General features: G+C 42.4%; 3 protein-coding genes across 8 annotated transcripts; 1 reads left to right on the forward strand and 2 right to left on the reverse strand.

Annotated features, from left to right (window-relative positions):
• Positions 1-7,690: 7,690 nt before the first annotated feature.
• tubb6 (tubulin, beta 6 class V) lies at positions 7,691-10,943 on the reverse strand. 2 transcript variants are annotated; one of them, XM_048971940.1, is made up of 4 exons: positions 10,784-10,943; positions 10,185-10,293; positions 9,231-9,341; positions 7,691-8,926 (listed from the first exon to the last, which is right to left on the reverse strand). In XM_048971940.1, exons 1-4 carry the CDS (start codon positions 10,838-10,840, stop codon positions 7,863-7,865), a joined length of 1,341 nt encoding a protein of 446 aa, XP_048827897.1. In that variant the 5' UTR covers positions 10,841-10,943; the 3' UTR covers positions 7,691-7,862. The 2 variants fall into 2 exon arrangements, with proteins under 2 accessions (XP_048827897.1, XP_048827898.1); XM_048971941.1 differs by having other exon boundaries at positions 7,691-8,921; positions 10,784-10,923.
• Positions 10,944-11,552: 609 nt separating this feature from the next.
• On the reverse strand, positions 11,553-16,731 carry cidea (cell death inducing DFFA like effector a). The gene is made up of 5 exons (XM_048972119.1): positions 16,482-16,731; positions 15,280-15,418; positions 14,725-14,877; positions 12,764-12,936; positions 11,553-12,296 (listed from the first exon to the last, which is right to left on the reverse strand). The coding sequence occupies exons 1-5, from the start codon at positions 16,520-16,522 to the stop codon at positions 12,197-12,199; spliced, it is 606 nt and encodes a 201-aa protein (XP_048828076.1). The 5' UTR covers positions 16,523-16,731; the 3' UTR covers positions 11,553-12,196.
• On the forward strand, positions 15,921-27,761 carry eci2 (enoyl-CoA delta isomerase 2). Of its 5 annotated transcripts, none has more exons than XM_048971937.1 (11): positions 17,471-18,123; positions 18,300-18,318; positions 18,951-19,113; positions 19,968-20,066; positions 21,634-21,819; positions 22,625-22,694; positions 23,637-23,739; positions 24,180-24,300; positions 24,719-24,808; positions 25,527-25,670; positions 26,538-27,761. In XM_048971937.1, exons 3-11 carry the CDS (start codon positions 19,006-19,008, stop codon positions 26,691-26,693), a joined length of 1,077 nt encoding a protein of 358 aa, XP_048827894.1. In that variant the 5' UTR covers positions 17,471-18,123; positions 18,300-18,318; positions 18,951-19,005; the 3' UTR covers positions 26,694-27,761. The 5 variants fall into 5 exon arrangements, with proteins under 5 accessions (XP_048827891.1, XP_048827896.1, XP_048827892.1 ...); XM_048971938.1 differs by lacking the exon at positions 18,300-18,318 and adding an exon at positions 18,381-18,469; XM_048971934.1 differs by lacking the exons at positions 17,471-18,123; positions 18,300-18,318 and adding an exon at positions 15,921-16,196.
• Positions 27,762-27,811: the final 50 nt, after the last annotated feature.

Below are 27,811 nucleotides of genomic sequence, written 5' to 3' on the forward strand. Positions count from 1 at the left end.
GTTGAGATTCGGCTCCCATTGACCGTGTCGATATAATCTCTCCTGAGGTCAGCGACTCACTGTGCTGTATTAGTTCAGTAGCAGGATGAAGCATAATACTCACTTGTTCTGCTGGAATATTTCTTCTTCTGCTTCTTGCTTGTGCAGAATCCAGTAGAACAAGCTATACACCCGAAACACATAATAAATTAGGTGCTGCGTAGATAAGGACCTTGGGTTTGAAGCTCTCACCACCCACAGGAGCTCTCCTGCTCCTCAGAGGGATGTTTCGTGTGAAAAGATCCTCTCACTCGAATTTCTAATTACTTTCCAATAATGAAAGCAAGCTCCTGCCAAGCAATGTGAATATTTATGTGTTCAGAGTCCTTCCTCTTACTTTAATGGTTAGTTAAACATCCCTCACAAACTCATGTGTAGCATGGCAGAATTCTTGATCTTTTTTTGCTTATCGTTACCCTCTGAGTTTATAAGAGAACCTGGAAGTTTTGACTGTCTTTGATGACTGAAGGCCGCTGCCAAGTAGCTGAATGTGCATCTCCCAAAATGCTGTCTCAGTTAGTGATATCAATGCATGATTTGTATCTACAATGCAATATTATGCCCGTTATGCAGTGACCTTAGTGGATCTCAAAGAAGAAGCGTTTCAACAATAGGGTCAGAGCACAATCAGTACATAGCAGTAGGATAAAACCTGGTGGCTTCATTACAAAATGCTGTTTAAAGCACATTGCAGGATCTGTAAATGCTTTCTGAGATATTCAGTAGTCAAGTTTCCTACTTATAGAGGTCTGATGTTTCACTAGTAATAGTATGTGGCTATGTGCATGAATTTAACGTAATCTTGATGAATTGCTCCATCTAAGGGCACTTAACTGCAATTGCACAGACTGCAAACAATGAAAACTTTACTTTGAGTCAAAGAAGCAGGAGGTGAACTTTTTTATAAAACTGAAGGCATTAAGAGGAAGGTCTGTGAATTATAGCATCTGTGTTATGGAGTCCCACTGATTTCCAGCGGGCCTTGCATCGTCTTCCCGTTGGCCAAAGCTGTGCTGTGCAAGGACAGGATGTTTGTGAGTCCGCGGATGACGGGAATAGTTATTTCAGGTTGAGGAGGGCTGAACAGCTGTCACCCACAGTCCCGGTGAGTTCAGGGGCAGGCAGGACATTTTCTCAATAATTACCTCTTGGCAGGACTTCGTGAATGAAACCTGTCAGACTTAGCTTGACTTCTTAGCTCTGCTGTACTGTGTCCAGCAATAGGAAATCTATCTATTCGTCCATCTTCCAACCTCGTATTCTAGTCAGGATTGCAGGCTGCTATATTCAGTTCAATTTTTATATAGTGCCTTCAACAGCATAGTTTTCCTAAGACGCTTAACATGGCCGTGCGATTCTACATTACTACACCATTTTTGCAGAATAATACAGGAGACAGGAGAAAAGGGATGAAAGAAGGAAAGACAGAAGACAATTTGGGAGTTGGGGGGGGGGACCAAAAACCCCCAAGCAGGGGGAAAAAACCCGCTAAGGGTCCAAGGCCAGCTGGCTGCCCAAGATGCTCTTAGTATACTAACTTGAAATGCTTTGTGTAATAATGCAAAATTCCTTATATATACATGCGACAAGTTTTTTCTTCATCACAAAGCATTAACAAGGGAGGAGTTATTGCAAACCTACGTTTTTCTTCATTTAGAATTCATTCCTGCATCAGGCTCAGCTGGAGAGCATTTGTGTTGAAACTCTTCCGCTGTCGGCGGGAACGGACACACGCAGCAAAGGGTGTTGAGCAGAGTTCCGTTGCCTTAGAATTCCCCATCGGAATAAAGAGACTCAGAACTGAGCTCACGGACAGCATCTCTTCAGCAACTCTCTTCAGAGTTTCATTACCGAGCCCCGTGGAAGTCTGCAACCTCTGATCTCCAATAATGCAAAAATCCTTCATGCACAGATGTATTGACCACAGGATGAGCCAATGTTAGATCAAAGCAATCGTGTCCCAGAGAGAGGATCCAGTTGATGGAGTCAGACTTATATCAGGGTAAATCTCTTCAAATTAATGCCATAGCCTATTAAAAGTCATGTTAATGGAATGCTAACTTTTAATCCTCCTGTCTGCAGTAACACTGCTGCTGGCTAGAATGAAGTCATAGGTTACACCCATGTTCTTAGAATATGTTTATATCTACGGTGCGTGTGTTTATGTCGGTTAATGTGACTGAGTAAAATAATGTTGTGCTCCTGTTTTCAGTACAGTCTTTATCGCTAGACCGGGATGATAATGGAGTTTTCATGCCACCTGACACCCTTTGCTTCTCTGCAACATTTGACCAAACATGAAGTCGAATCAACTTAGAATCATTGCTTCTATTAGATGCAAAACACACTGTATACATTGCATAGAAAATGACAACAGTATCACTAGCAGAGGTTTAACTTGGTTTGCAATTTTCAATCTAATCTCTATGCATTTTCCTTTCTTTGAGAAATTGTGGCGTTATCATTGCCCATATTCATGTATTATTTATTTGTCCTCTAGAGGGCAGCACAGCCAAAGGGACCACCTGCTGAACCAAGCATCCCCTCTGATGAAATGAGTGGGCCAGCCTTATAAGGCAATATTTTTATAACACTTGGCTGCTGCCGGCAGAGTCACATGCCATAATAGGCAGCAGGTCACGGTTTCAGTCAACAAGTGCAAAATTCATAGCTTTGGTCCATGTTGAAAACTTAAGTTTGACATTCCATTCCCTGGCTAATTGTGGGATATTTTGCTGGGTAAGAGAGGATATTTCAGAGCTGAAGTGTTTCTTCCATCAAATTTACAGTGTATTTAATAGTATAATAACATGTTCCATATGTGTATGTAGAGCATGGTGGTGCAGTGCTTAGCACTGTTGCCTCACATCTCTGGGACCTGGATTTGAATCTCTGCCTGGGTAACATGTGTGTGGAATTTGCATGTTCTCCCCATGTCGTCAAGGGGTTTTCTCCAGTTTTCCCCACAGTCCGAAGCTATGCTGAGGCTAATTGGAGTTACTAAATTGCCCGTAGGAGTGCATGTGTGAGTGAATGGTGTGTGAGTGACTGGTGTGTGAGTGTGCCCTGTGATGGGCTGGCCCCTTGCCTCGTGCCCATAGCTTTAGGGATAGGCTCTAGACCTCCCACAACCCCAAAGGATAAGTGATTTGGAAAGTGGATGGAGTATCAACCTTATGATTTTCATCTCATTCACAATTTTAAAACTGTCATCCAACAAGCTTTTTTGAAGAAAGCAAAAGAAAATGTTAATGGATATACATTTTCTAGTTCCCATGGTGACTGGGAAGTTTTATATTTTATTATTTTATAGACCATAGGTACTAAAGTAGCATAGAGATTACTGACGTTAGCTTCCAGATGCACACCTAGGAAATAAACCCACTTTTATTCTCATGGTGTCCTGACAACACTCTTGTATGGGAAGCCACTTTGCAGTGCAACACTGCAGCAACTCCACGAAGGGGAAACACATCGAGTTCAGTGGTTTTGTTTTAATAAGTACACCTTGAATTAGTGTCTATGATCTTCCATCCATCCATCCCTTTTCCAAACCGCTTGTCCTACTGGGTCGCGGGGGGGTCCGGAGCCTTGATCTTTTATAGCATAATAGTTATTATCTGGTCCCTCCTTCCCCCGGTAACTGAAGCTTAGTCATTGTACAAGTATGCCATCGTTTTCCAGAAAATGAAAATCCCTTATTCTCGTTCGCTGTTTTCGGAGAAGATGGGAAATTTTTCTATTTTAATATTTGTTCAAACTCGTTCAAGCTGTATGCATGTTTTTGGTCGGTTTTGCGTGGTTTTACGATACACATAACGTTATTTAGAGAGCCGTTAATCTCTGAACGTTAATCATGCGGAGGTCTGTGGTGAACATCTGCGTTTACCTTCGGAATCTGAATTTTTGAACATCATAACTCTGTTCTGCAAGAGATCAAAAAACCTTTACAATAAACTGGCTGGACGCAATATCATCTTGGGTCTACTTACGGTGTATTTTTAAGAACAGAAAACAGAACAGAAAGGCAACACTATGTTGTTATAAAGTTCAGTGTTTTATTGGGCAACAGTTTTAGGGAAGCCGTTTTTTTCCATGGTGAATCTTGGCTTGGTTTATTATGAGCACATGCTATGATTTTCAGAAACATTATCATGATATGTGACTCATAAACATTCTCCAGCAGATGAGAAATGTTAATGAATTTGGAGAGTCGACCGCATTTGTCACCGGTTCTCGTCATGGTATTGAGAGTTGGATAGATTTACACAAGCCACAGACAAGTAATGCGATAAAATCTCCAACTAATGGAGCCCCAGATAACTCGAGGTCATTACTACCTAGACCATTATTAGCTGTGGATTCTTAGCTCACAGCTTCTTAAAACTCTGACGTTAAGAATTTGGTCTTTCTCTTGGTCTGTTGGCCATAATCAGCTTATTCCCATAAGAGCCAATCCTATGAGTTATAGCCTCTCAATTAATGAGTAGGCTGAAGGAGTAGTACTTCACAGATACTACAGACCCAATCAGATAAGGTTCCTACTGGAAATGGCACATGCACAGTATGAGATAACATGATTAAAATGTGTCTTAGTGCATCACCGCCTTTAAAGGTCACCCTGAGTCAGATTTCACCATGAGTAAATGGGATGTGCGCCATGCGCTTGTTGGGAATCTTCTGAACATGTCGCTTTAGGCAAAATGACCTGCTAAATAAAAATAAGTGGAAATTAATACTATCTATAACATACTGTCATGACGTATGAGGTTAGCTTTATACAGAACCTACATATAAAGAAGACTGTGAGCCCTAGTTGTTCAACATTATGACAAGGATCTGGCTTATTGTATCGTGGTGGACAGTTTGGGGGAAAGTGGCAAAGCAATAGCAAAACCTACAAAATGTACTTCATCTTGACTATCCCACAGATGCATTTAACTCACAGTGTCATCTTCTCTACTAAAGTGTCTCAAAAACGACATTGTCTACTTTATCGTGTCCCTGATCCTCTAGCCTTTAGGAATAACAACGCAGGCAGGAATAAGGAAATATCCTGTTCTACCACATTCTTCCTTCGACAAACATGCGATGCGAAGCAATCCAGATCTTGATTTGTTGAGTAGTCAGACATGATGGTGGCTGATTAGATGAATCGGAGTTTTGGGAACAACTTTTATGGAAAATGTGGACAATGTTATGTGCAAAAATATATTTAAAAACTGCTGTAGCTGTAGGTATCTTCAAGTAAACAAGTGTGACCAAATGCTTAAACCTCAACAACAAAACCTTTCATGTTAGGCCAAGAAAATCATTTTGGGAAAACAGAAGAAGAATAGAAGTTCTTATAGATGAAAACACAAATAGATATTCAATATTACTTGTTTTCCTGTTTGACTTGTATGTTCAGGTTCTGCGTGGCCTGATTCAAAGACTGAAACAAGCTTTCCAACAGCTCATTCATGTAACCTTGCAACCAGACCCGAGGTTACAGTTGCATGTTTGGTATTTACAGAACTCTGCTCAGTACATCCACCTCAAGAACAGGTTGCAGGAGAAGCCACATCTAATCAATGTGTATGCTGCCTTTAATACCAAAAACAGATGTGGTATTCATAGTATTAATATTTAATTTTGTTGCCACATAACGTATTTTGTGCTAAATATTTGATGTGCTACACATTGGATGTCTGTTAAACATTCATGGATGTATATAGATTTCAAATACAAGTCAATAATTTAATTTATTCTATAAATGTTTTTGAGCATTATGGAAGATTGAAGAAAAAATTGTAAATCATCTGAGTAAGCTGTTTGAATTTATTTATTTTGTTGCATTACACAAAAGGAGCATTGTTAACGATAATAACCTTGTTTTGGCAAGAACAGTGCCGTCCGCTCTCTGCCAAACAGGAAGTGTTACGCAGCAGCTGCGCTGATGCAGAATTGCGTCGCTTCTGTTAGAACGGTAATGATTTCCCTGAAGGCATTCGAGAAAGCCCAGGGCAGTTGCATTTGCAAGCAGCAACAAGAAATGTCATTACAGTTAAAATGAGATTTAATTACAGAGAGCCTGTTTCAATGTAATGCATATTCCCAGCCCTATAGCCTCTCCAGGTTCTCCAATTTGGAACTGCTAATAGTCCAGTTTGTGTATCGACACTAGTGAATGGTCAGGATGGGAGGAAGCTGGCCATCATATAGTTATGAGAAAAAAACTGTGATGTGATTATAAAATGTGTGTATTGCTTTTAAATGAGACCGTCTATCATTACGACTTAAAGAAATCAGTTTTGGAAGCCATTTACGCACATTGATTCATTCATCTTCTATACTTCTTGTCCTATATAGGGTTGTGGGAGCCCACAGAACATTCACACCTACTGACAATTTATCCATCCATCCATCCATTTTCCAAACCGCTTATCCTACTGGGTCCCGGGGTACTGACAATTTAGAAACTCCAATACACCTTGGTGTGTTTTTGGACTATGGAGGGAAACCTGAGAGCCACACAAAACAGATAATTCTTAATGATTCGTAAAATTATCCTCACAGCTGTGTACCTCCTCCAGTGACCACCACCCATGACCTCCACCCATGACCTCCGCCCATGTTTTCACTGTATCTCCTCACCTTATGGGCTGCAGGCTCTAACGTGTGATGTGTCACGTTCAGAAGTATTTGCGCTGTTGGATTAATAATGCATATCTCAACAAAAATTGATGCTTCTTGGAGCAGAATGTCTTCCAAAGGGACTCGTCATTAAAACTGGGGGATGTCAACGGATCGAGTAATTAAGTAAGGCTATTAGAATAAAAAATATGTGGTATACCAGTGATTCACTTTAGCGCCACTCTTAAAGCTCAGGGAACGTTTATTGATGAGTCACATTTCTGTTTGCAGCATGTTGTGCTGCAGAAAAAAAAGAATAAATTAATTATATGCAATTCACACATATCTTATCTTATAAATGACTCTTTTTTAAGGACACAAATGAAGAAAGTTAGCCCGCTTACATTAATAAAAATTCATCTTAATGAATTTAAATGTGTATTTAAGAATTAAGCATATCAATAATGCACCAATAAGTACCCTATTTATAATCATCCATTTTCTGTAACTGATTGTCCTATTCGGGGTCAAGAGGGTCTAGAATCCATCCCAGAGGCTACGGGTACAAGGCAGGGAACAACCCAGGATGGGGCGCCTACCCACCACAGGGCACACTCACACACCAGTCTCACCTACAGGAAATTTGGTACACTCCAATTAACATCAGCACGTTTTTGGACTGTGGAGGGAAACCCCATGATGACATGGGGAGAACATGCAAACTCCACAAACATGGAGCCATGGCAGAGACTCGAACCCAGATCCCTCTGCACAACCTCTATTTCTAATCAAACATGAAATTAAACAGTCAGTCAAAGTTGGTAAAGCCTGTGATAAAATGCAAAATGTAGAGGAAATTTTGTACACGTTTTAAGAAATAAACTTGCTAATATTCCCAAAAATCTAAAATCATACAAAAAATGAAACAGAGCACTAGTCATGTCAGGGAATATTAAGTCTATCATATTAAAAGCTTGAAAATGCATTATTTTTTATTTCTGTTTTTCTGACTTAGGAGAAAAATCACAGGAAAGGATATTGTGAAGGATCTTTATTGCAGTGGGTGCTCACATTGTTCAGAAGGCATTACAGGTCTCGGAAAATTTCACAGCTTGAAAAAGGCCGTTACCATTTATATTTAAATATGTCTGTGCCTCACCGTAGTAAAAAAAAATGTGCACTTGAAAAATAACGGAACCATGATCGTTTCACTCATTGGCCTCTTCTTCGTCATCCTCGAATAACTCATCTTCGTCGTTGGCGGTGGCTTCCTGGTACTGCTGGTACTCTGAGACAAGGTCGTTCATGTTGCTCTCGGCCTCGGTGAACTCCATCTCGTCCATACCCTCGCCGGTGAACCAGTGCAGGAAGGCTTTGCGCCGGAACATGGCGGAGAACTGCTCGGAGATGCGCTTGAAGAGCTCCTGGATGGCCGTGCTGTTGCCAATGAATGTTGAGGCCATCTTGAGGCCGCGGGGCGGGATGTCGCACACGGCCACCTTGACGTTGTTGGGGATCCACTCAACGAAGTAGCTGCTGTTCTTGTTCTGGATGGCCAGCATCTGCTCATCCACCTCCTTCATGGACATGGGTCCGCGGAAAACAGTAGCTACCGTCAAGTAGCGGCCATGCCGAGGATCGCAGGCGGCCATCATGTTCTTGGCGTCAAACATCTGCTGGGTGAGTTCTGGCACAGTGAGGGCACGGTACTGCTGGCTCCCCCTAGCGGTCAGTGGAGCAAAGCCGGGCATGAAGAAGTGCAGCCGAGGGAAGGGGACCATGTTAACAGCCAACTTGCGGAGGTCAGCATTCAATTGGCCAGGGAAGCGCAAGGAGGTCGTTACTCCGCTCATGGTGGCTGACACCAAGTGATTGAGATCCCCATATGTGGGTGTGGTCAACTTGAGAGTCCGGAAGCAGATGTCGTAGAGCGCCTCGTTGTCGATGCAGTAGCTCTCGTCTGTGTTCTCCACCAGCTGGTGTACGGAGAGCGTGGCGTTGTAGGGCTCCACCACCGTGTCTGACACTTTGGGCGAGGGCATGACGCTGAAGGTGTTCATGATGCGGTCGGGGTACTCCTCGCGGATCTTGCTGATCAGCAGGGTGCCCATGCCCGAGCCGGTGCCGCCGCCGAGGGAGTGGGTGAGCTGGAAACCCTGCAGGCAGTCACAGTGCTCACATTCCTTCCTCACCACGTCTAGGATCGAGTCCACAAGTTCAGCACCTTCCGTGTAGTGGCCCTTGGCCCAGTTGTTGCCTGCACCTGTCTGTCCTGCAAGGCAACAGCAGTCAGGAACCGACTAGCTGCCCAAGACAGTCTCATTGGCAGGAAGCAATAGGCTAAATCTGTCATGAAACGTCACATAAATCAACACCCCCCCCCCCCCCCCCTAGCTTCTGGTACGACCATATCAAGACTTATACACTTAGAAATCTGTCACAAGCCTCAATGGTATGTGAGCCTGGTAAGCATGAATTGAGTGTGTTAAGTGTTTATAGACTGTTGCGGTAACATTAAAATAGGAGCAAGACAGCGATGGAACCAGGAGATAAACATGTTAATCCTCTGAGCTCACCAAAGATGAAGTTGTCAGGTCTGAAGAGCTCTCCAAAAGGCCCTGACCGAACACTGTCCATGGTTCCAGGTTCCAGGTCCACCAGGATCGCCCGGGGAACATACTTGTGAGCTTAAAATTATTAATATACAAACACAGTATCATCTTCTGGAAGACTGAACTACAGTAGTACAGCACAGGAGTAGTAGAGCCTCCATATGATATGATTTTGAGGATGTGTAGTTAGAGACATGAGTTTTTACCAAAATGAGGGTCACAATGAAAATTATGTAAATGCTTCTATGTTCTGTGGCTGCACAGTGGGTCAGTGGGTAGAACTTGCATCAGTGGGTAGGACCACTGGAATTATAGGTACAAACTGCCCCAGTTCTCCTCATGTGTAGAGTGTTGCAGGCTCTCATTGCGCCATTGTGTGCTTCTTCAAATAGTCCAATGCCATGCAGTTCATAAGAATATATGCACCCTAATGTGTTTCTGAAAGCTGACTGATGAAATGGCATAATGTTTTGTAGTTTTGTATCCTGTTTTACTTTCTGCTTGCTCTGAATTGATGTAACTAATTGGTAAAATAGTTACTGAAAAAGGTCGGTAAGATATGTAGTTTATAACAAAAACGTAAATTTTTCACTTTAAGAGCATATTTTACAAACACGTCGGAGCAGTGTTGCCAACTTTGGTGAGCTGGTTGACGTAAGATTTTCAAATCGCAACAAGACTGCACACGCATGCACACATATTCATATGTATGTGACAGTTTTATTACCTTGCAAACAGTCTGTAGGGTTTGCAAACTACCCCCAACGCTTTGGATGTAGCTAATACGTTTATAAGGGAATAATATACATTCGCCGTGAGATTTCTCACGTGAGCGTCACGCCAGATGCGTGAGAGCTGGCAGCCCTATGGGAGGGGGATTAAAAAGGCTGATTCATACACCCCCACAGGCAGACTCACAGGATGCCTCGTTGTAATAGACGTTAATTCTCTCAAGTTGAAGCGCTGAGTCACCAACATAGTTTCCTGCTGGATCGATGCCGTGTTCGTCACTGATGACTTCCCAAAACTACTCCGGAGGTCAAAACAAAAGAATATAGCATATTCTTCGTTTATAGAGGGAAAAAAGTATTATTGAGTTTCTATAAATGAACCCCCCCGATACAGGAGAGCGGCGCCCCCCAGCTGCTGAGCATTCTTCGGATACTCTCCGGCCAAACTGCATTCAGCTCCTACCACTCCCAGGGCACATCCCAGAAAACCCGTCACAAAGGGATCGACCACATGTACAGCTGGATTTACGTTAAAAACTTCTTAAAAGCACATTTATATAATTGAACAATCATCTGCAAACACAAAGTTAATATTGCAAACAATAACCCAACTTTAATATACTTTGAATATTAATTTAAAATTTGAAAAAAAAAGGAGTCGCCCAAAGATTAGGAGAAAAACGTCATTTTCCATATTACTTCCTCTCAGGATAAGAACAAACCCACGAATCAATCGGAATAAATGAATTATATCTATGTACTTAAAAAATAAATCTGCGAACTTGCCTTGGTTCCAATCTGGTTACCACACTGCCCCGCTTGTATGTGTACTATTTCCCTCATCTTGATTGCGTACCAGACAGTCGACAATCCAAAACCTATAAATGAAAAGTTCCCGGTTTGTGGCCGGACTAGGAACAGAAATACTTAGTTCTCGATTCTCCTCCCAGCTGCGCGTCCACACCCAGAGCACTGGCGGGTTGTACCAGAAAAGTGACTGACAAGCCGGCTGTGCAATCACTAGTGTACCGACATACAGTGTCTCTCGACACGTTGAGTACTAAGTACTGGCATACTGCTTTATAGGGAAGAAATGCATCGTTTGGAATATCTCTGAACTGGGCTGTTTGGACATAAAAGCAAGATCCTCTTGCATAATAGTGTCTTTAAACAGTATTACACCTCATGATATAAAACCAAGTAAAACCATTTACAGGACATGGTTTGAGACATTTGATTTAGAGAAAACTTTTTGTTAAATGGATATGGTTTCCGTTACATTTTGGATATCAGTGCCTGGCTGTGTGTGTTTTGAGTATGCATGGTTGCCGGGGTTTCTTCCCACGTTTTCTGTTCTTGTGGTTTTGGTAAACTAGTGCTCATAAATTGCCCTTAGTATGCATTAATGTATATAAAGCAAGCCATTGCTTCATGGAAACCAGGGCATTAATTGTTTGAGAGTGGAATTCTGGAGGCACTGTGAATTGATTTCTGTTTTAATTCTGATTTTTGAAACAATGAGTAGCCCATACCAGGCACTCTTGCCCATACCAGGCAAACTTTAGATGAAGTTTATTTAGAGACTGAAACTTGCACAATGCCACAAGTGATCTGCATGTAGTTGTACTCAGCTCAGGAGGACATCTTAACATTCCAACTTTAAAACTCAGATCCAGATTTATCATCAGACACTTTATTTAATCAAAACAAACACTCTGTAGACATTCTCCCAGCTAGTTTGATGTTCATTGATATCAAATTTAAACTAAAAATCTGACTTATGGTCAAGATTGAGATATCGGGCTACCAATACAAATTCAACTATTCACTGACTGTCAGTACCAGTATGTATAAGTGACCTGTGCATTTCCACCCCCCAAAGTAAGCTGAAGCCTGCTCAGCTGAAATGAGATAAATCAAATCAGAAAAATGAAGTAATAAAATGGAACATTTCAAGCTGTACGTAGCAGAACTGTGAAGTAGCAGAACTTAAGAACACTTCCGGGAAGTGTTTTTAATACAAGGAGAAATTAACACATAACACTAGAAGATGCTTTAAACATTTCAGAAGCATGCAGGTTTTACTCTGGTGGCAAATGTTTAATTGCAGTTGGTGTTAGCATGGACAGTACAGTATCCAGACATCAATCCCGAGGCACAGAAACACATTTCCACACAAAGCAAAGTCCTAGTTGCCTTCTAGTCGCCATCTTCAATGTGCTGCAGCAAATAGGTGGAACCACACAGCAGGAAGTGGCCTGACACTTTAGCCACATATGTCAGGCACTGCAGGATCGACCTAAAATGGGGGAGGGGGAAGAAATTCCGATAGGGCACCCAGCTATGACATTCAAGTGGCCCCTTCCCTCCCCACCCAATGATACCTATAAATTTTGGCATTCAAGGGCCCCTGTCAAGTGTTGGGATCCCTGAGCATGCCTGGATATACATGCCGTTGTGGGGGTGGGGGTGGGGGGTGAATCCAAAGAAGAGCTGTATCACAAGCATCATGAATCATGTGAACAGCCCAACTGGACCCTGGGTAATGTAGTTACCTTCAAATTGAAAGTTCAAAACACACCACAGTGGTGCTACAATTTTTAGCCAAAGCTGCAGGATGAAAAATTCCCATCTGAGATAAGCAGGAAATATCCTCCTTAATATTCTATGCAAACGATCCAATTAAAGCTGCTCTGCTGACTAATCAAAGACTGCGGAACAGCAAACATCCATTTAGCACCGTTCTCCTTGTTGTTCCATACTCACTTCAGAATTTCCTTTAACCCCATGCACTGTATCTCATATGAGAAACTGTAGATCTCATACAGGGTGGCTTGTATGGCCAAACAGCCAATGAAGTCTTTTGGATTCAGCTTGTACAGGTCAAAGGTCAGCTTTGCAATTCCACTTTTCTTGGGCTGTTGGAAACCTGGGATTTCCTGTATGATGGAAACGAAATCAAACATTGCCACAGTCACATCCCCGTTGTTTTGAAAATAATTATGCGACCAAATCCCTTCTCCTTTGCTGCGTTTTTAAATAAAAAACACGACTGCCCTCTAGTGGAGAACTTTAATATTCCGTATGAAAGGCATGACGAAGGTTACTAAGCGCAGCTTGGTTGACAAATCACCAACCCCCCACCTCGTAAATATTTTTGGTCCATACAACCTCAATTAGAATTAAAATTGACCTCGCAGAATACGGATATGAACAAATGAATTCTTTATCAAAATTTGTTCTGTATATTTTGCCATTTAGATTATATAGTGACAAATGAAAGATTAACAAGTTGATGACCACAACTGTAAATACACATTTTATACAGTAACAGTCAAAAGTCTGGACACACCTTTTTTAATAAGAATAATTACCCTAAGCACACCCCAGGTTTATGTAAGTAACTATTATCTTGCAAACAGGGAAAGATATGGAGTGCCGCAACAGAAGACCTGCCCCCCACAATCTCCCGACCTAAACCATATAGCAGGGGGGACCAGTCTTATCCGCAAAGGGCCGGTGTGCATGCAGGTTTTTGGAATAACCTGTAGGTCAGCTGTTCAAACCCAGGTGTGAGGACTCTTCAGCCAATCAGTCCTCAGATTAGTAATTCTAATTCTTCCTAATTCTTCTTCTTCCATCTGCCATCAGACTTCACAACAAACACTAAGCACATACAATATATACAATACAATACAAGATGGTATTTTATTTATATCTCATTTCTATTGTTTGATACTTGATTTTTTTTCTGCATTCTGTTTATTTCTGCTGCACTGTCCACTTTGCTGCTGTAAAAGCAAATTTCCCACCCGTGGGACTAATAAAGGCAATCTTAATCTTAATCTTAATTAGGGAGTTACAGTGAAAACCTGCATACACAGCGGCCCTTTGCAGATAAGAATGGCCACCCCTGCCCTATAGAGCTAGTTTGGGATGAGCTGGATTGAAGAGTAAGTGCAATGTAACCAACTTGTGGTGAATTTTGGAAAATCCTTCAGGACTGTTGGAGAAGCATTACAGGTACTGCATATGGGCTTACTTGCAAATATAACAGAAAACCAGAGGTGGACATTTCAGGTTCAGAGAATATAAATCCAGACCAAGACTTTGTTTCAACCAACCAGTAGAGTACTCTGTGACTGTTACTCTTTATACTCAACTGGTTGGTTGAAACAAAGTCTTGGTCTGGATTTATACTCTCTGGACCTGAAATCGCCACCTCTGCATAAAGCTAAATTATCGTACCCTACCACCAGGTCCAGCAAATACAGTCAGGAATTAATTATAGAACACAACCAGCTATGGGGTGGCATGGTGGTGCAGTGGTTAGCACTGTTGCCTCACACCTCTGGGACCCGGGTTCGAGTCTCCGCCTGGGTCACATGTGTGTGGAGTTTGCATATTCTCCCCATGTCGTCGTACTCTGGTTTCCCCCCACAGTCCAAAAACATGATGAGGCTAACTGGAGTTGCTAAAATTGCCCGTAGGTGTGCACGTGTGAGGGAATGGTGTGTAAGTGTACCCTGCGATGGGCTGGCCCCCCATCCTGGGTTGTTCCCTGCCTCGTGCCCATTGATTCTGGGATAGGCTCCGGACCCCCGGGACCTAGTAGGATAAGCGGTTTGGAAAATGGATGGATGGACGGACAACCAGCTATGTTACTTTACCAGATAATGCAAAACAGCATGACCATCACCAAGTTGTCACCCTAAGAGCAGAAGCACCTTGCTCTGGGTCCATCTCTGCCCCTTCTCCAGCACCATCAATAGCGTGTTGGCAGGCAGCGATTGAAAGAAGGCTTCTGTGTCCACCACTGTTCCGTCTTCCTCCAGCACCAGGGTCAGAAGCTCACTTGTCAGCAGGAAGATATTCACGACCTTCGGGGGAGCAGGACAGCATCACAGTGCCACTAAGTGGAGCAATGAGGGAACTGCAACTCAATCACGTGACAGCTTACAGAGGAACAGGATACAGGAAAGTATTCTACCAATATTTTAAGTATCAAAGTAGCAATATCTCCATTAGACTACTGATTGGATAGGAGAGCATATTTAGTGATAATATTCAACAGCATAATGAAACAAACGAGGTAACAATTTCACATTTGAAAGAATTAAATGCGAGTTGTAGGCCTACGTAAATGTGTATCGGAGGACCATGATTCATTGCTGCAATAAAAACAATGTGAAGCAACCAATGGCACGCCAAAGGAGTTTCAGGATCACATAAATCCCAACCAAAACCACAAATTACAAAGTCATTCCGTGGGAGGGTCCTACTTTGCTTGCTAGATCATCTAGAGACGCGGCTACCACGCCTCTCCGTCGGCAGCGGCTATACGTGCAGATCCGGAAGGGACGGGGCTTGGGTGGGGCAAGGACGTGACCGGTGAAAGAGGTGCCTGCCGAGGTCACAGACCTGCAGAGGTGTAAATACGGTTGCTGTAAAGGTGCAGATGTATTTAAGTCATGTGAGGGCGGAACCGCTCCCTCCTGATTCATGAATATCATACATCTTTCAACACCAACTAGTGTAGTTTCACACACGTGAAGCCCTCACCTAGTAGCCCAATGAAATACTAACAAACAATAGCAAAACAATAAGTAATAACAATGCAATTATGGAAACTGCTACTTCCGAAATCAAGACAATAAAACTGGTATGCAATGTCTATCTTCATATTAAGCAAATGCACTGGAACATAGTTTAGCTATTGCCAAACGTTAAAGACAATTTATTATCTTCTGATTATTTCGATATGTTGCACTATAGATCCATGTTTTGTAGGTGGCCCATGCAGTTTCAAGCCACGACCCAAAAACCCGCCGCCTGTGTGCAACGTGATTTCCGAGGTCGCCTCTAGATTACCTACATGATACCTGATACTTAAACTCCCACAAAAAAACTGTATACCTCATTTTTGCGGCAACAGACACTTTTCACTGAGGTTATGTAGTCCGTGAATGCCATTACAGATATACTGTATCCAACCGGTTACAGACCGGTCCAGTAGAACTGCTAAAATAATCAAAGTGCAACGTTTGCGGCAATCAAAAAATATTCACTGGATACGACTTAAAAAACTATACGATTTCCGTGCAATATGCCATAGCCAGGATAGTCAAAGGGAGTCGCTGATTTATCCTAATTCGCAAAAACGCACCAGCAGTTTTGGGGATCGTCAGCAGTATAAGCGGTGAGTTTTATGAGTCTTAAGATTTGTTTGTTACAACAAGAAATTCCCATTCCATTGTTGTAATTTATGTAGGCTATACATACATATTTTGTCATATATATTGAATGCATACATTGCGCAGTGACAATTAAGGCACCGAAAGGCGAGCAAACGTCGAATCTCATACTGCGTTTCGCCGTGCAGTTCATCGGATTTCCCGTCTCGTGTATCGCAAACATCACAAAAACAAACTATTTAAGTTACAACGGTAAGATATGAGTCTGACAGACCTACTCACTAACTCACCGCACTAGAGACCCCGGGACTAGCGTTTTCACGTACTCCATGCTGGATCTAATGTGCAAAAATTAGTTCGTCTCAGCAATCGCGAACTTTCCCCCTAAAACAATTAGGGTCAGAAGTAACATTCAGTGTTGCTGCGGCTTAGACGCGGCTTGTTGGGGTCAGCGGGCGACTGAAGTGTTTTCTTAATAACATTAATTATACATGATTGGTTGTTTGACGGTGACGAGAAATATTACGCTAAGTCGGGCCAAAAATCAAGTGCTTCAGAATATCGTTATTTTTATTTAAAAGAAGTTAATGTACAAAAAGTGCAGCTGGCAGTAGGTAATTGGCACACGAATGAATCATATCCGTTAAACTAAACTTGTGGAGCAAGTCAGAGACCCACGTTTCGCTTGAAAAAACTTTGTGAGAATCCTACTATAAATGAATTTTATGTAAAGACAAATGGATAGCATAATCGGGTTTTGTCCATGATTATTGCTTTGAATGGCGACTGTCAAGTGTTTATTCATTGTATTTCATCTATTGCGTTTATTGTATTCAGGCAGTGGGCGCGACTCTACAGACAGTAAACATTATACGCCCGCATCTGACGCGAGTTTCTGCACAAACTGTCCAAAGGATGGACCTTTTAATATATTTATTGTGTTTGCTTTTGTCTTAATGGGAATTAAAAACAATACCATTAATGCAAATCGTTTGAATTTTCTAATACCGAGCCTTTGAGCATATTAACGTTACAAAACTTTGGCTTGGTTATCTGTTTTTATTCCTTTGGCCAGTGACCTATAAAACGCTTTCAATTGCACTGATTTCTGCTTAGCACGGCAAATGTAAATTATACTAGTAGGGTTGCCAACTTTGGTCAGCAGGCTTGCGTGAGATTTTCATTTGGAGACGAGTCGGCGAACACATTTAGATATATGTAAGTTTTATTTTTTTTACTTTTGAAATAGTCTGTAGGGTTTTCAGACTGCCCTTCGCTTTTGATTTAGCTAATTATCGGTTTATAATGTAATAATATAGATTTTCCGCAAGATTTCTTGCGTGAACGTGGGAGTCTGAAATGCGTGGGAGTTGGCATTTATGGATTATTCGTTTGGATTTTTGTCTTGACTTGTGTTGCTTTGGTTGTAAAAGTACGTCTTTAAAATAGATATCAATTAGCAGTTTCGCGGCAGGCTACCAACGTACTGTTACGTTACAGTTATTTTGGGATCTGAAAATATAATTTTATATAATCTAGTGTTTGTTATTAATTTAGTAATATACAATATAACTAAATAGCCAAATGAATTATGGGTCCATAATTTCTCCAGTAACTGATGGTACAGTAGTGAACGTTATTGTTAAAACACGAATATGCTATGTAGTGGGATTGTGTGAGCATCCGCCAGGCAGTAGGTGGCAGTATAACTTTCATAACTTCGCCACAAAGAGACCGGGAGTAGAAGAAGATCAGATGACTGTATCTACCATTCGGGTAGCGGCTGAGGCGGGAAATGGGCGGGACCGGGAACCGGTCAGAGGCAGTACTATGCGTTATTCAAGAGTCTCTGGCTCGTCGTACCTTTGACCCAGTTGAGATGGCTATTGCTTTTTCCTTGTTCACTCCGTGGCGTTTCGTCAGATCTGCCAGGTAATATGCATTTAATTTGCTTGCTTAATACCGGAATTTTTCACCGTGCCCGTTAATCCTTCAGAAATACGCTTAAGTTGCACCCGAGAAGTGTGTTGCATGTCTAAATAAACTGGTGACTGACAGCCTTTTCTTTTTCCATGAATGTCGTTCTTATTCATCTAAATTAACTTAAGACTCATTAAACTGCTAGTGGTGAGTTAGCCGTCCTTTGCATGGGGTATTTTTTTGTTGTGTTAATTTTTTATACCTCTTAGAAATACAGATCTGGATAGATTCCCAATGTAATTCAACACTGCATGCACTTGTGAGTTGGATTAGATCTATATACTTCTACCAATTATGTGTAAGTATTAATAAATTATAATTTATAAGTGGCAATAATAATATCAATAGTGATAATAACAATAATAGTAATTCAACCATGGCTAAATTGGCTTGTAATATCATTGACGGTGACATTGGCACAGTTGTAATGTCTTTGACTTTCAGTTGCTCTTTAGTTTAAAACAATTTGGTTCAGAAATCTGAAGTCATCTTATTAAAATTAATAAACTCACCTTAACCTTGAGTCATTTTCTGAGCCGTCCCTTAAGAAGCTTAAAACCTATGGATTAATAGCGTGAGAAAATACACTCCTAACTGTTATAGCTGATTTTTTTAATTTATTTTTTTTTTATTCATTGGTCTTCAGTCACTTAGGGTGTTTGACATCGTGGTTTATAAATATTTTTTTTTTCCTAACCGTTGGCAATTTGTAATTGAATTGGCAAACACACATTTACAGTTTCAGTTTTGTGTTTAGTTTTGTGCGTTAACGTTTCCAGAGTTGGACAAGTGTGGCGGGTTCCTGTACTCCAGTTACACACAACTCGATCAGTGATGGGAGCGACGCTGGAGGATTTCAGTCAGGCCAAGAGCCAGCTTGGCATGCTGAAGAATGACCCTGGCAATCAGGTCAAGCTGAAGATCTACGCCCTCTTCAAGCAGGTCGGTCAGTAGGTCCACGTTCATGCTCCTACCGTTGGCTATTATGCAGATCAGGAACACGGATGGAGATATCACCATCTTTAGCACATGCACTTTTGAAGTTTGTCAGATTAGGAATATTTATGGCTCACCTGTGAGATCTGTGCTTTTTTTTTTTAAATGCCGGCAATGAAATATAATGAAGCTAAAGTAGTGTTAGTATTTTTATGCAGAATTCTTTAAAATGTTTCCTATATTAATTTATGTATAAAAAAATGCAAATAACAGATTTGAATCTTAAAGCATAAAATAGGGCAAGCATATCAGCCCTATGGGGCCCTGTAAAAATGTAAATAGCTCTTACTTGTAGTGAAGTCACTGTTTATATTGTGCGTATACTACTTGACTTTCAGTGAAGGACAGTACTGCCCTGACCTGCAGTGAAGTCACTGTTTATATTGTGCGTATACTACTTGACTTGCAGTGAAGGACAGTACTGCCCTGACCTGCAGTGAAGTCACTGTTTATATTGTGCGTATACTACTTGACTTGCAGTGAAGGACAGTACTGCCCTGACCTGCAGTGAAGTCACTGTTTATATTGTGCGTATACTACTTGACTTGCAGTGAAGGACAGTACTGCCCTGACCTGCAGTGAAGTCACTGTTTATATTGTGCGCATACTACTTGACTTTCAGTGAAGGACAGTACTGCCCTGACCTGCAGAGAAGTCACTGTTTATATTGTGCGTATACTACTTGACTTGCAGTGAAGGACAGTACTGCCCTGACCTGCAGTGAAGTTGCTGTTTATACTGTGTATACTACTTGCTTCTGCTTTCTCTTCTGTGTGTCTTGGTCTCCTTTGGGCTTGCAGGCGACCCAAGGTTCCTGTAACACGCCTAAGCCAGGCATGTTGGACTTTGTCAACAAGGCCAAGTGGGACGCCTGGAGCTCCCTCGGCAGCCTGCCTCCGGCAAGTTCGTCGCCATTGGGTCCTGGGCTTGTATGTCAGTGGGTTTGTCTAGAAAGCATACTGTTCTCACTTTATTTGAGTTCAGACTTTTAAACAAATAGTGAGTTCTGGGTGGGTGAGTTTCCTAAGTTTAAAAGTGGACTTTGCTACAGATATCATCAAAATACTGATGACCAGTGTCTCTGCTCATACAATATATGAGGCCTTTGGAGTTCCCTCACATTGGGTTATTTTGTTATTAATTATTTTTGTGGAAGTAAAATTGGACATTGGTAGCCTGGAAGGGCGCCATATTGGGTCTGTTATGTCTTAGGCCTTAGGCAAGAAGAGATTGTTTTGAATACTGTGTGACCTCGCTTTGCGATAGCTGCCTGCAGTAAGTTCCACAGACCCTGAGGAAAGCTCGGACCTTGGAGAGGCAGACAGCAGAGCAAAGGGGGGGGGGGGGGAAACCACCTGCAGGAAGAGATTCGAAGCTGCCCCAACTGGTGCACAGCCAGTTGTAACTTTATAAAATAGCTGCGGCAGACAATATATAGCATGCTATGCGATAGTGCAAATGTATAAGTAATCATGTTAATCATATTAATCATATGTTAACCATGTATTTGCAGTGATTCAATGACAATACGTCAATGTTTTAATCAGTAATCAATGGAACACCCAAACATTAATAGTGATTCAACGCCATATGATCAATATTTATATACATATCTCAAGTAGAGCCTAGAAGCCGAGACAGACTCCGGTAAATTGAGCAAGCTGGGTGGATTTTACCTTGCTACCAAGGTGAACCAATAGAGCAGGAGAATTGTGTTTGTTATACGTTTGAGCTCGGTTTGTTGGTGTTTCGTGACCAATCAGGACTTAGAAGTCCTTATTGGGAATTGGGAGTTATGGTTTATCAACTGGTTGCTCTGTGTGCTCCGGATGACAGTGTGATGAGAGCGCTTTGCTGGATTGCTAGAGTAAAAGAGATTTCCTGCTCACCAAACTGAGAGGTCCAGACTTTTATTCTCTGTGTTATCAGAGAGGTTGATTTATAATTTTTCTACCACACTTTGGTGTGTATTATTTTTGAACAAGCTGAGATTTCCTGTTTCCCTCTACTTCAAAAATGTTTATCATATATTGTTTGTTATTAATGCATATTAAAGCTGCTAAAGTCCATTAGGATGTTATGGTATACTTACATGCTGCTTATGAATGTTCTACGAATGTCTTATGAAGGCATTTTGAAGGTGCAGTTAATGTAAAGTATTCTGTGGTACACCTGTCTCTAATGTCTGTCGGGACCCTGGAACTCGGGGCTAGGGTGGGGGGGGGCATGTATACCCCAGTATTTAATTTGGCTTCATTTATTCCCCCAATAAATAGACCTTTGATACGTGGGGGGGGGGGACACACACAACTTAATAATTTAAAAACAAACACTCTCCTACAACAGTGTGTGTCTGTTTAAAATAAATAAATAAATTGACCCCCTGTCCAGGGTCCTGGTGTATTTGACGCCTTGTCTGTCCTCCACAAAAGGGGGGAGGCATTTTCAGGGTCTCTGTATCTGCAGGAGGAGGCCAGACAGCAGTATGTGGACCTAATCAGCAGCCTGGTGGCCTCTGAGAAGTCCATCCAGGCCGCCCCGACTGCCGCTGCAGGTGCCCCTGCTTTCGAGACCGTCGTCTTCTCCACCAAGGACAACATCACCACCATTCGCCTCAACAGGCCCGAGAAGAAGAACGCCATCACCATGCAGGTAGGCTGGCTTGGCCTAAAAGCAGCCGATGGAGAGCCCTTCAACTCCCACCATCAACTTAGTCAATGAGGTTAAGGCTTATGAAGAGCTATGGCTGGATGTGTGAAGATGCACGTTGGACTTTCTTTCATGTACATGTGCGAGAAAAGTCTTGTGAAAATATTGCAATTAGGAGCAAAAATGGCATGCAAGATGTTATCAGATCTTCATCAAAATTATAAAAATAGAGTATGTAAACTTCTAGGACAAGGGGGACCAGATAATGTCAGAGACCCTTTGAGCTACTTCAGGTTTTATAAACTGCTTTAAAACTGAAGGGCTCCTGTGCTTGGCTAAATAGTTCAGTTCTTCTTGTGCTTTGACTGTCTTGTTTCCTTGAAAAATTCATCGCATTACGGTTAGTGACACATGCATGATTATAGGAAACTGACCAATCAGTACACAGCAAGAACTCAGTGCTTGAGTGAATTCCTAGTCATTTTAACTAGAATGGTAGTTTACAAATCCCGGCCTAACTCAGTGTCAGTGTCAGGTTAGCACAATGGAAATTTCTGCACTGCAAAAACAAGATCACGGTTCAGGGGCCATTCCTACCCATTTTCAGAGAAATCCAGTGAGTTCACAAATGTTTTCTTACAACCGTATGTACAGAAATGCAGACAAAGAGACAAAACAGCTTTATTTGACGGATCATCAAGGCCCGAGTCATCGGCTACCTCCCAGCTGAAATGACTGTGCTATATGTAGGTGTGTTGAGGTCAGGTCTTAATGCTCTTTGGTTGTGTTCCGGTTCTGTTTCCACCAGATGTACAATGAGATCATCAAGGCTCTAGAGCTCGCTGGCAAAGACGACTCCGCCCTAACCGTTTTCACAGGTAAAGGGGTCACAATTGACCATCTTCTAGGTAATTTTGGGAAATTGGGGTAAATTAGGAAGGTAGTACCCATCATATGAAGCCTCAAGATTTTTGCACACGTTTTTGTGAATTAGATCCTCATCTTCAGGTATGGGTTCAGGATCAGCTCTGCCTGATTTCACTGTGCACGGACAGCTGATGCGTTTCTGCTTCCAAATGTTTCTCCTACAGCCTGCCAAGGAATTTCAGTGATCAGTCAGTGCGTCTGGAGAGTTTGCAAGCTAACACTTGTTTTCAAAGTGAAACTGTGCGCGTTTACATAGCACAAGTCAAGAAATACTGTGTAGACTTATTGTCCATGGTGTCTTAATGACTAGACAGATGAGGGATTTCTTGTGACCCTTGTATTTTTAATGTCATTTTTGTTGCTTTGTTTGGTTAGGGAATGAAAGTACTGCTGAATTCTACAATTCTGCTGTTTGGATCATTCCTGCATGGAACATTGTGTCCATGTGATATCTTCTACCATTAGAGTCTAATTCTCATTTCAGTTAAAATCCATTGTTTGTTGAGGTGGTTACTGTCCTCCAACACATCTAGGATTGAGGGTTCAAATCTCGCCCCTCCTCTGTAACGTGGAGTTTGTATGTCAGCACCAAATTGCACAGGTTTTCTCTGGACTCCTGTTTCTTCCTGCAGTCCAGAGGCATGTGGTTAGGAAACTCACAAATATTTGTTCCCTGCAATTGAGTGGTGACCCCACTAGGGGGTGCTGTCCATATACTTGCAGCCTGTGCATACAAGGATAGGTTCCAAACTCACTGTGACCTAGTAGTGGATAAGCAGTTATGACAGAGAATATGCAGAATGATTGAAGATCGCTAGCATAAATATTTTGTGTGGGTGTGATTCAACCACCTGATCTAACTGCTTTTACGAACTGTTTCATGGAACACAAAGGCACTGGAGACTATTACTGCAGTGGAAATGACCTGAACAACTTCACACACATCCCCAAAGATGGAATCGAGCAAATGGCTAAGGATGCCGGCAAGTTGCTCAAGTAAGGGTAGTTTTTCAGCGGAGGCTTCCACTGTTTGCTGGGGTTGTTTCAGCCTGCTGGCTGTAGGGCAGTAGGAGGGGGTTGCAACAGGTGCAAGATGATAACTACCTTTTTTGTATTTTTGTTTAATGTTTGACTGCTTGTGCCCCCGACACCACGTTCCCATGTTTACAACAATATGCCTTAAATTTATCCACATATACGTTCCCATGTTAATTCCTTTATCTGACACTTTTATCCAGACTTATTGTATGGGGAAGGGTTAAAATGAAGGGTTAAGGGAAATGTGTGTGGGATGCTCCGCAGCTTATGCCCTCTGCTCCTGGGGACAGGCTTCAGGCTTGTCTCCTGCCATGGATGCATGGGTGTGTTTCTGGCTGTTTTGCATGCTCTTTTTTTTGCGTGTTGTTCCTGGTTGATGACGTGTTTCTTCCCCGTAGGGCCTTCGTCAGCGCCTTCATCGACTTCCCCAAGCCTCTCATCGCGGTGGTGAACGGTCCGGCTGTTGGGGTCTCCGTCACGGTGCTAAGTCTCTTTGACCTCGTCTACGCCACTGAAAGGGTTAGTTCTCCTCTGAGATAATAATATGAAATAATAATATGAGAAGGTATTGAAGGGAAATCCCTTGTATAACACACTTCTGATGTATTAATAGTTAATCCCTTTGTGGTCATTGTTGATCCTAAATACTGCTTACAGGTGAGTCAGCTTCATATGACTAACATCTGTCTTTCTGGCTGCAGTTGTTTTCAGTAGGAAATACCTTTTATTTTGGGTAAGAGATATTTCCAAGCAGTAAAACAGCTGGAAAGTTATGGGATGTCAGTGAGCTGTTCACCCTCACTGGCAGTGTCCTCTGTGCACCACTAGGGGGTGTATAACTGTGCTTGTCTCCAGGCTGGCAGGGGTTAGATGGTGAGTTGGACAGGCCTCCTTCTGCAGGGTTCCGTCTTTCACCGTGTGCACATGTCTTGCACAGGCGACGTTTCACACTCCTTTCAGCCAGCTGGGACAGAGCCCAGAAGGGTGTTCCTCCTACACCTTCCCCAGGCTCATGGGACCCGCCAAGGTGAGATCAGGGAATCCAGTCCCTCTCTGTTAGCCTTCCAATCAGGATCCTGCCGCTCATCTTTCTGGATGCAAATGACGGGTAGATGGAAGTCATGTGTCGTTATCGGGCAGTAAAATATCATGTTGGAAATCGCAACAGGGACTCCCACGCAGTTCACATTTTTGCTCAGTTCCAGCACACCTGTACCAGATGTTATTCGTTGGCTGGGAGCTGAGCAGAAGCAAAAATGTGAACTGCGTGGGGGTCCCTGAGGACTGGCGTGAGAAACCCTGTTACGGCATGCTCGTAGTAAAACCAACCCCGAATTCAAGGCCTGATTTGTTTCACATAGAGTCTAGATATCCATTACTTATACACTGAATAGGAGATAATAATAAATTATGTATCTTGAGGATACAAGTTAAAGGTCTTGTGCTTATTTTCCTGAGAGCGAATCTGAGTATAAAGGGCGTGGTGGTAATTTTTCAGTCTTTTGCCAAACCGAAACACGCTGCCTGCTAATGAGATAATTGCTCCCGAGCTGCGTCTGGAACAGAGAGTTCCCCATGCGTGACCCTTTGAAGTTCCGTGGCATCCTGCTGTCAAGCATGTCTTTTCTCATCATTAATCGGCTGTCTGGGGTGTGCCGGAGCGTGCAGCTATGAGTAGGCGCTGTATCGTTAAACCCCCCCCCCCCCCCCCCATCGAATTGGACGTCCCGCTTTTCCCGCCCCAGGCCAGCGAGGTCCTGCTGTTCAACAAGAAGCTGACAGCCACAGAGGCATGCCAACTGGGCCTGGTGACAGAGGTGTTCCCAGACGGCCCCTTCCAGGCAGAGGTGTGGACCCGGCTACGGACCTACGCCAAGCTGCCCCGCAACGTAGGTGTCAGCCCCCCCTCCCCGCAGGCACTCGTCACGTGGCGCCTAATTACCGCCAACGCCTTCCAGAGTTTGGGCTCTGAGGTTCTGTTCTGTTGGGTCTGAAAACCTGAATTGCCTTATTTGTTTTCATGGGGTGATGGGTTCCATAAATAATACAAATTGGCGTGCAAAGGAAATGACGTCATGTAGTGAACTTAATGGCTTTATTACACCTCAGCTTTTCCGGGCCCCCGAGCAGGGGTCACACGTCCTACAGGCACTTCTCATTTATAATTATTCTTGGTTTTTCCATACATGAAATGCAGACGAAAGTGCTTTACATGTGAGATTGTATTTACAATATAAAAGTCCTATACTTGTATACTTCAAAAAGCTCTAAATTCTGATATTTAAGAAAAAATTATCATCCATATATCCAGTTGAAATAGCAGTATAGTCGTGTGAATTATTTTCAGTCAGTTTTTTGTTCTGTTTCCTAAATGCACGTTTGCAAGCATTGGTCAATGTAATTTGCTTAATCCATTCGAGCAGTCTGATTGTTTAGACTTTTTTTTGCTACTTTGACTAGGCAAATTTCCCTGTAATATGAAAGAATAATCGTTTGATTAATGACTAATCTTATACCCAGTTGTGTGCCTGACATTTACCCTCATTCCCTGTCTTTGCCCTCCCCCTAGTCCCTAGTCCTGTCCATTCAGCATTATGTATCTAATTTAAGCATGTATTATTCCCTTTGTCCTCATTTGCTGATGGTCTTGGCCCTTCCCCCCAGACTCTGTCTCCGTCCAATCAGCTTTGTGTATGTAATATAAGGGTGTGTGCCCATTGCCCTCATTCGTTGTCTCTGCCCATCCCCCCCACCAGTCACTGGCCCTGTCCAGGCAGCTGGTGCGACAAGTGGACAAGGAGCGGCTGCACCAGGTCAACGCCAGCGAGGTGGCCAGGCTAGAGGAGCGCTGGCAGTCGGACGAGTGTATGAACGCCATCATGAGCTTCTTCCAAGCCAAGTCCAAACTGTGAGGCTGGTCCTTCACCCCGGGAGGGAGAGGGGTCTCGGTGGCCTCCCTCGTCTGCTGCTTTGGGGTCACTGTGGTGGCTTTACCTGTGTGAAATATTAACCAAGGGGATGGGGCAGCTAATCACAGCTGCGTCTCTAGGCTAGAAGAGCCAAGACTCAGCTTTCATTTACCTTCCCTCCAGTTGTTTGTGTAAATCATTGACAATGAACTGTCTGGGACATTACCTGGTGAAATTTAATGCTACTGCTAATGAATAATAAATTTGATACAGTAGAACCTAATACTTTATAACACTAGTATAGGGTTTGTATTTTTTTTTTAGTAACAACAGTTTTATGCAAATTTTAAGGCTGCGAAGTTTCCAGCCAATCCGAACATGTCAGTCCAGTTTAGCGAAATTTGGAGGGTATTGCCTAAACTTTTCAACCTTTGCATTTTCCTTTCCTGGTTATGCAATCCGTAGGTATAAAAGTTGTGGTTTTCAGAAGCAGCTTCCCTGATGAGTTTTAAATGACGTCTTTCTTGGCTTGTTGCAGGATCAAAATACTAATATGGTGACATAATTGGGGGTCCGAGCCAGTGTGTTTCATTTGTCATGTGCTAAGACCCCAGCATTAATTATGAATAAATAGCACAAATTTAATGTAAATGGCAGTAGTTTAGTACTAATTGTGCTCGAAAAACATCATGAAATGTGCAAAAGAGCCAAACTGTGCCTTTCGTTTTTTATTCAATATACAGTGTGAGCTGCCCCAAAGGTCTATCTCACTATGTTTTAAATCTGGTCAAACCAATAAGTAGCCAGTGGAAAAAGATGCTCGCAGGCTAGTAACCTCTTCTTTCATGGAAGGTCTTCTGACCATTTTGATCCATGCTGGTCCTTCATAATAAATAAATTATTGATTAATTTGGCTAAATCTCACTGTTTTTTTTTTTTTAAGCTAATGTCTCCACTAGGAAATGTGAAGTTGAGGTGCTTGACTTCAGATGGTTTTAATTTTGTTAATTAAAAATGAATATAAGTATTTGTAAAGTATAAATGGTAATAAACACATTCAGCAAAACCCTATTATAACTGAAGTGACCTGATTATTTATATTGTAAATATATGGCGACAGG

Source organism: Brienomyrus brachyistius, chromosome 1, assembly GCF_023856365.1.
Source record: "Brienomyrus brachyistius isolate T26 chromosome 1, BBRACH_0.4, whole genome shotgun sequence".
Classification (NCBI taxonomy): Eukaryota; Metazoa; Chordata; class Actinopteri; order Osteoglossiformes; family Mormyridae; genus Brienomyrus; species Brienomyrus brachyistius.